The sequence below is a fragment of the Vicia villosa genome, unplaced genomic scaffold (genome assembly GCF_029867415.1).
Source record: "Vicia villosa cultivar HV-30 ecotype Madison, WI unplaced genomic scaffold, Vvil1.0 ctg.002675F_1_1, whole genome shotgun sequence".
Classification (NCBI taxonomy): Eukaryota; Viridiplantae; Streptophyta; class Magnoliopsida; order Fabales; family Fabaceae; genus Vicia; species Vicia villosa.
The window spans coordinates 291,729-301,003 of record NW_026705999.1 but is presented as its reverse complement, the minus strand read 5'-3'; the positions used below and the strand labels follow the sequence as shown (position 1 = coordinate 301,003).

General features: G+C 35.4%; 1 protein-coding gene across 1 annotated transcript; it reads left to right on the top strand.

Moving 5' to 3' along the window:
- Positions 1-1,439: 1,439 nt before the first annotated feature.
- LOC131639508 (phosphoglucan phosphatase LSF1, chloroplastic-like) lies at positions 1,440-8,836 on the top strand. The gene is made up of 10 exons (XM_058909999.1): positions 1,440-1,918; positions 2,013-2,119; positions 2,351-2,813; positions 2,945-3,016; positions 3,886-4,007; positions 4,338-4,553; positions 6,489-6,594; positions 7,408-7,520; positions 7,798-7,942; positions 8,461-8,836. Exons 1-10 carry the CDS (start codon positions 1,619-1,621, stop codon positions 8,578-8,580), a joined length of 1,764 nt encoding a protein of 587 aa, XP_058765982.1. The 5' UTR covers positions 1,440-1,618; the 3' UTR covers positions 8,581-8,836.
- The last annotated feature ends 439 nt before the right edge of the window (positions 8,837-9,275 follow it).

The window sequence follows — 9,275 nt, the reverse complement described above, 5'->3', positions numbered from 1 at the left end:
CAATGGGACCACCAAGATTATTGATCATTCGCACCTGAATTTTGTGACATGTGGAAGCAGCGTCGCCGCCATCTGCTCCAATTCCCCGTTGCCCAACTCCCGATGTATCCAACTGAAGATTACGTGAATTGGTATAGATCAGTCAAAACCCCTGATATGTATGTGTCCGACCCTTACTACTTACACGACCCCGCCAACAGCAATACAACCAACAACCACCCCAACAACGCCAACAGAGTTAACAATGCCAACAGTGTCAACCAAGCCAACCAAGCCAACATAGCTCTCACCAAACACAATATCAACACCATCAGACCTTCGAACACCCTTACCGTGAAGAGTATCAAACAACGCCAACGCCCTACCAAAATTAACCTATCCAACAACATTCATGGGGCTTCACCTAACAACACCACGACGCAGACCCCTCCACTAGGTAACCCATCCAACATCACTCATGGGGCTTCACCCAACAACACCACGACGCGGACCCCTCCAATAGGCAACCCAACCCCGACATGGGCCTAGATGACGAATACGACCCAAACGAGCCAATGATCACACAATCGTCACTTTACCATAGCTCCCAACAATCACAACACCAACAATATGGCTACACCACACCCCAACAAACAATGCCTTTTTTCCAAGGCAACTCAAGCGTTGCGTTTTACCGACCATACGAGGCGACTCCACCGCCACGACCAATCTTTGAGGGCATGGGGACCCGACTATTTGATAGTAGGATTGAAGACTACATGTCCAACGAGCGCATGGAGGGGCTAATCCGAGGCCCACCTACCCAAACACAACGAGAACAACCAAGTGCTAGGGGGTCGTCGACCACCTTCCCAACGGATCCGAACAACGCCTTCTTGCGGAACTGACGGTCATAAGGGTCATGATTAAAATAATTTTAATGTATTTTAAAATATTCTCGTATTACCCGTATTTGTAATACTTTTCCCGTATTTGTAATGTTTTTCCAATATTTTCTGTATTTGTAATATTTTTCTGTATTTATATCATTAAACACTATTCCCGCACGTCTATTATTTATTTAGTAAGTTTTTTTTAAATGTTAAAAAAAAAAAGAACACACTAAGGCGCCACCTAAGGTGGCTTAAAGATTTTGGAAAGCACTATGGCTCCACCCCAGGTGGCGCATATGAACAAAATTTGCAATATTGGCGCCATGGGAGGTGGCTCCTATGTGGAGGGCACCTCCCAAACCTGGTCATCTAGGTAATTTCTTCAAAAGTTGATTTTTTGGATAATTTTTTTTTTTAAGTTGGTTATTTGATTTTTTTTTTCAAATATTTTCTCTTTCAATTGGCCTAATATTGTAATTCCAACATATTTAAAAAATCTGAAATAACTTACAAGGCAATTTCAAATTTTTACGGTGTAGAAACCACATGGAAATCTGTCGACAAAAAAAGAAACCATTGATGTTGACTCCTTTCTCTTTCTCCGACCCCATGCATTGTCTTCCTCAAAACTTCTAGATTCTCCAAAATCACAACACACCCCACCTCTACTAACCTCACATCTTTCGCTTCCTCCTAACCAAAACAAACCCAATCATAACCATTCTCTCCTCTTCCACAACACAACCATGTCTTCCCTCCAATTCAACCTCCATCCCCTTCCTCCATCTCAATCTCCATCTCCACTACTCACCACCTCCAACATTTCTTCCTTCTCTCCCACTTCCCTCTCCATCTTCTACAACCACCACCACCTCCTCCGCTTCAATCTCAAAACCCTAAAAAACCACCGGATCTTCGCAATGTCTACTGACTCCACATTCAAAATGAACCTCAATGAGTATCTCGTCACTCTTGACAAGCCTTTAGGTATCCGATTCGCTCTTACCTCCGATGGCAAAATCATCGTTCACTCTCTCGCTAAAGGGGTAATTAAGTAAAGTTACCTCATTGCATGAACTGCACAATCAATAACATTTTTCATATTCGGTTTTGTGATTTGTGTTGCTGTTATTATTGTAGGGTAATGCGGAGAAGTCCAGAATAATTATGGTGGGTGATACTTTGAAGAAAGCCGGTGATTCGTCTCAGAATAGTCTTGTCGAGATTAAAGACGTTGGAGATACACAGTATGTGTTCTGATTTTATTTTCAGTTGAATGTGGTTTTTCACCTATATCAATATGTTATTTCTACTATGAATGTGTCACAAAGAACATGCAATTTTGTGTCTTTAGTTAGTATGACATATGGAAAATGTATGATAATGTAGAAAGATTCAAAGTTACTATCATATCATCATAATCTATTCTGTTCATCAGTGTTTTGTTTTCATTTTTTTCAGTCTTTTGGTTTCCTCAGGAAAGTGCTAAATGAGCAAACAAGTTCTTTTAGCTTGGTTCTTGAGAGGCCAGCATCTACATTTCCCATTCAACTACTCCATAATAAGACGAATGATCTTGAAATAGTGTATAATAGAGGTCGAGTTCCTGTTGTCACATGGAACAAGACACTATTAGCATCAAATTTACAATCCTCTGGTGACAGCTGTGGGAGTTCTGGATTTTCGATGTTCAACTCAAAGTTTCTTAATTCAAATGGAAGCAAGTTATTGGGCAATCAAAATCAACATGCTATCACCCATGGTGAAAGAAATTCCTTTACTGAACAAACAATACAACTTGCGTGTGTTTTCACTGAAGAAGCATGTGGAGATGGAGATTGGGCTCACGGAAGTTTTCCACTTGAGGAATATATTAAGGCTCTAGATCGTTCTAAGGATGAGATGTACTACAATCACTCTCTCGGTATGCGATATAGTAAGGTATGCAGTTTTTTGTATTTTATAATGTGATACACTCAATTTGTTTGTTACTTTTTTTTGGTACGGTTTATTCTGTCATTGGAATATTTCTGCAATTTTAATAAATTATTGCTATCTTGTAAAATTCTTAGATTACTGAGCAAATATTTGTGGGATCCTGCATACAAACAGACGATGATGTGGAAACCTTGTCAAAAGTTGAGGTAACCGAGTCTCTTTCATTCCAAGCAAGCCAAATCACAGTTTTATGCATTGACAGTGACTATTGCAAATGAATAACTTAATACCAGCTTCAGTTACAAAACTTGAATGTTTCCGACAACAAACATATATTTGTTTCTTCTCTGTTGTTGAATCAATGATACTGTAGTCACTAATTGCTATTTAGTTTATGTCAGCGTTGCACTAGGGAACTAACTTTAGTTAACACCTATACTCTTAGGCTTTGTTTGGAAGTTTGGAGGGAAAGGGTGGGGAGGACTTTGAAAAAAGGGAAAAATAGAAAGAAAAGAATAGAAGGATTTTGGTTTGGAGGGTTTTGTTTTTAGCCATAACACAAAATTCCCCTAATTTGAGGGAACTAAAAAATTGTATTGGAGGAAGGGTTTGTAGGGTTTTGGAGGGCTTAGAAAAATTGTTAAAATATAATTTATGTTGTTATATTATTCCAAAAATTAAAAATATAGTAATGATAAACACTGTTTTATCATTCTATAGAAAATCGTTTTTTCAATAAATGTAAAAAATTTGTCTATATTCTTAAATTTTTTTTTTTCCGAAGGCCTCCCTTCCCCTCCAAAACAAAGCCTTAAAGTCCATTACATTGTTGAAATACACAGCATTTAGCCATTGTGTTCTAGAGTCAAAGGTGTGATGCATCATGGTGTAACATGGAAATTTTTAATTCTGGAGTTGTATCACAGTTTTTAGTGGTTAGTGAGCAGATATTTGTATAGCTCCTAAGAAAACATTCCTAAGAGAACAGTGTAATTTTTATGATGTTTTTCTTTCTATATAAAGCATTTTAAGAATCACATCTTTCTGTCCTTATAGTTGGAAATTTATGGTACAGGGAGTTACGGCTGTTCTGAACTTCCAAAGTGGAACTGAAGCTGAAAATTGGGGAATCAATGTAAAATCAATCAATGACTCTTGTCAAAGGAATAATATTCTTATTATCAACTATCCTATACGGTAATCTAGGGTTTGAAGTATGTCAGTTTTCTGATTAAAAAAAAAAAAGAAGAATCCATCTATAAGATATTTTGTCTACTTCTGCGATATATTCGTCTTGTATTTTTGTCTTAATTTTCAACCTTTTTTGAATCAATTTCCTAATGTTGAATATGACTTGATTATGCTTCAGCACTTTTATTTGTTGGTCTTTTAAAATACTTATTCTAAATTGAAGTGAAAACAAATATTGTCTTGTAGAAGTTGGTATCAGAACTTCTGACTATTCTGATTTTTCTTTCTCTTAAACTTTGATTTCTTCTTTGATTTCAGTTTTCCTTATATTTTCAGGGATGGGGATTCTTATGACATGAGAAAAAAACTCCCATTTTGTGTCGGGCTTTTATTACGGTTGCTAAGAAAGAATCTTCGTGTTTTTGTTACTTGCACTTCTGGATTTGATCGATCTCCTGCTTGTGTGATTGCATACCTACATTGGATGACAGATGTTTCCCTTCATGCAGCCTATACTTGGGTCACTGGGATGCACACCTGCAGGCCTGACAGGTTATTATTGCGAAACTGCAAACACTTTTACCACATGTTGACTGAAAGTTAAATTTTCTGTTCAAAATGGCACGAGAGCATGCTATATAGTCCTCTGTATGATAGTTCACTTTGCCATGCGGTTTGAAAATATAAGATCTATTTTTTCTACCGAGGTGAGTGGTTATAAGTTACAACTTACACGTTCTGTCTCAGCCAAAAAAGTTTCACTGGAAGATGATTGGTTACTGTTTTTTTTTTCTTTCCGAAACATCCATTATTTTTATTATTACACATGTTTCTTCTATTCTTATAGTCATTTTCAATTCATAAGTACTTTCACTTGTTAAAATCAAAGAGTTCAATAGTTTGGCTAGTGAAATCTGTAGATAGGTTGTGTTATTTCTGGTAAAATAGTCTGCGAGTTATCATTTTGAATTTAGTCTATCAATAATAAAAGCCTTGAAATGGAAATAAAAGGAAAAAACTGAAGGTATTTTTGTCTTTCTAATAGGGACTTGGGTATTATGGGGTGTCCAATTTCCACATCGAGTAGGTCTCGGTGGAGTACTTAATTGACTTGGTTCTTCTCCCTTGATAGCTTGCTTTTAAGGGAGGGTTCTCCAAATGTTTGAATACTTGTTAGTTTGTATCAAAGGTAGTGTAGAAAAGTGTTTCTGAATATTATTTGTGTTGAGTACTAATACAAATATAAATATATAGACAAACTCCTAACTAATGAACCTAAGAAAAGAATCCAATAATTCCATATTTACTATATATTTACAACACTCCTCCCATGCCAGTAAATGAATATCAATAATTCTCAATTTCAAGTAAGTTGGCTCTGAATCATTCTCTTAACAAGCCTTTTATTAACACATGTGCAATTGATGCCCTTACAGGATGTGGGTGGTTGTTACATGTTTTCTATCTGTGAGTCAATTCTTCCTTGATGAAGTGTCTGTCTATTTCAATGTGCTGTCTTGCCAAACTGAAAAGGATAGGGAAATACTTAGAGCTGATCTATTATCGCAATAACTTCATAGGGCCTTCATACTTTATCTCAAGTCATCAAACTCCGTACAAAGGTTTTGCAGCTTTTTAGAAATGACTTTCTAACTGCCTTTATATTCATTTTACAAAATATCCCGTGCTTCTTTTGTTTTGTTAACTCCTAGAATTCTTGAATAAAGGCCTTTGTTCAATCCTTGTTGAATGTAGCTAAAGGCAGGTGCATCTTTCTTCACAATTTCTTGATATTGCTTCAAATGGTTCCCTTACAAAACCGCTGTTTGTGTTTGTTCTCTATATTCTTCTTCTACAACCTCCCAAAGATATTGGGAAATAAAGAAAGTCTTCATTTGATCACTCCTATATTCATAGTATTCACTATAAGGAGAGGAAGATACTTCGAAACTTGTCTTCGAAAATATTGGAAGAGAGTATTGACATTTGAAGGAGAGGCCATATGGTTCTAAACAAAAGTAGATCTATAAACTGGCCCTAGATACCCCTGATAGAAAGAGTAAGGAGAGGAAGATATGCGACATACTATTTATATATTTACAGGATTCTTGAGGAAACTTTAAGATATGTGACACGCTCAAACAATAAGTGCATGTCTTATTTAATGAAGCACTTTTAATTACTGTGTTGTGGCATATTTCTAGGAGTTAGTGCTGTATCATAAATATCCACTATGACACTAGAAATTTTAGAATTAACTTGTAACAAGGTTCTTTAAATACTTATACTGCCCTCGAAGATTTATTGTTTCAACTCATACAGAAAGCATAATAAATGATAACCCCCAACTCTTACAGAAATTATTATGACATCTAGAGTATTGCTCATGTCTTTCCTTTGTTACCTCCTGTCATATCTATTTAGGTGTCTTTACATTCTTAATTTTTTCTTCACCTGAAAAAGCATTTCATAGAGACATAACTGCAGGCCGGCAATTGCATGGGCAACATGGGATCTTATAGCTATGGTTGAAAGGGGCGAACATGATGGTCCTCCCACACATGCTGTCACATTTGTGTGGAACGGTCACGAGGTAACATGCTCGTCAATTATAGTTTTGCTGCAGTTTCTGGCTATTTTAAAAAAAGTCACGAAGAGGATTAGGAACACTTGTATGGTGGGGCAGTTCATCATCCAATATCTCAAAGAAATGTTCATCTATTTTAATATATTTTGTCTTGTTATGTTGAATCAATGAACAATTCTAACTATTCATTTTTTAGTGTAAAACAGCTTTGAATAGTTTCATACTTAATTCTAAGGTAGTCTGATATATTTTTGTCCATAATGTAACTCATAGGCAACTGCATTTTTGTCTTTTATATCTGGGCAGCTAAATTCCATCTTCCTTTAAAAAACAAATCCACCTTCCAATGCCTTCCATCTCAATTTAGTTTCTTATCTTTCATATAGTAATTTTTTATTAGCTAAAATACAAGTACTATACCTGTAGTCAACAGCGAGGTTGCATAGCTTCTCCTAGGCGCTAAGTGAAACGCAGTTGCACTGCATTTTTTAGTTGTGTCCATTATAGTGAAGCTCCTGTAAACATGTCCTCAACTTATAGCCGTTGTCTCTGTATCTTGGACTTTTCAATTATTACTTATGAATATGTCTTTAATTTTGTCCCGTCTTCTACTTTTGATCTTTTATATGTATATTAAGCACGGACACCCCGAATTTGACCTCGACACTGACACGGAGACACCGGTAATAATTTGAAAAAATGAATAAATTGAACGTAATCACAAGTGTCGGTGCAAGTGTCCGATACCGACACGTACACGCCTATTTTCAGAGGTGTCGTTGCTACATACTAAGATAAAAACTTCTTGTATTGTTTCAGGGAGAGGATGTAAATTTGGTTGGAGACTTCACCGCAAATTGGAAAGAACCCCTTAAGGCAAAGCATCGGGGTGGATCAAGACATGAAGTAGAAGTTAAACTTCCACAAGGAAAGTATGCGTGCTACTTTTACCATAATTTTTTTATATGAATTCAAAGTCTATTATATTTCCATCTCAGATCTCAGCTTGAGGACCTAATCTGGCTAAAAATTAATTGTGCCAATTTCTTATGCTAAACACTCATTTTGTTATGTTTTTTCCCTCTCTTTTACTGTCAGAAGCATACAAATGACTGTTGAGAAAAATTCAAATCAACAAAATACCTTCATTTCTTCATCTTGTTCAAGATTTTTGCATCACATGAATGTGACCTCACCCTTTGCCTTCAGGTATTACTACAAGTTTATTGTTAATGGACAATGGAAGCATTCAACATCTTCACCTGCTGAAAGGGATGAAAGCGGAAATGTTAACAATATAATTATGATCGGTGAAACTGCCAGTGTTCGGCCTTCTGTTCAGCACCAGCAAAAAGTATGTCCACTATCAGTTTTTGCATTTTGATATTTCTATAGTTCAATATATCTGTTTCTGCATAAAGCCTCTGTTCTGCTGCAACCTTTTGAAGGCCTTTTAAATTTGAACTTCCTTGCTTTTGCTTTCTGCAATCTGTATTTTGAACCTAAATTTCTTCATGATTGTGGCATTCATATGGAGTTGTGTTATGTTGAGACAAAAATTTGACGACAAATTAGATGGTTTACATAGTTTCAATATTTGATTAATTATGTTCATTATATGATTAATGATTATAACCAAATGTCACAACTCATTAAGTATCTCCAGAATACAATTAGCCATGATTTTGAATGTTATTAACGATGATTTCAAATGTTTAAATTTGTATTATGTTTAGTGTATGATTAATGAGTTCCAAAATCTTATCATACATAAACTGATATGAGTGCTAGATTATTTATGTGAGAGTTTCTTTTTTCTTACAGCATGTTTGATGCCAAATTCACTTAATTGTTTGATTATTTTTTTTCTAGGATGCCAACGTTGTAAAGGTGATGGAAAGGCCTTTGAATGAAAAAGAGCGGTTTATGTTGGCAAAGGCTGCTCGTTGTATTGCTTTCTCTATCTGCCCTCTCAGATTAGCTCCCAAATAGTTGCACGTAATAAAATGTACAGTATTGTTGTATACATAAGGTTGAGGCTGCACATTTTGGTCAGTTATGAAGAGGAATGTTTGCAAAGGATAATCATGATATGCATTATTAATACTAGTGTTAAACTTATGTAATAATGTCATATTATACATTACTACATTAACTTTATTTGTATTTGCTAGTCATTGTACTATAAATAAACATATTGCCTCAATATATTACTTCTTTAGTAATAAATTTTGAGAATATCTCATTACACTTCTTGATTCTCTCATCCACTTGGTAAAACTTCAATTATGTCCCCTTCTCTCATTCACTTGGCGAAATTTCAATTATGTTCACTGCTTCTATAGATGAACATTCGAAAACATCTTTGTTCTTTTTATAAAAAAATTGGTTTATTCCGTAGGCTATGGAAGCGTTAAAAGCATAGCGAATGTTGGAAAAATGTAAATCATTTCAGTTTAGTAATTTTTTCGAAGATGCATCTATGGAACGTGTTAAAAAAAGTGTTATGTAAATGTACCTACGGAACATTCTAAATTCTTATTTTTTAAACCAAAATGGAACATCAAATTATAGTGTAATTTATACGATGTATTCTTTTGGTGTACTATTTTTCATTGTCTTAGGGTTTAAAAAATGGAATATCAAATCATAGTGCAATTTATGCGATGTATACGATGTATTCTTTT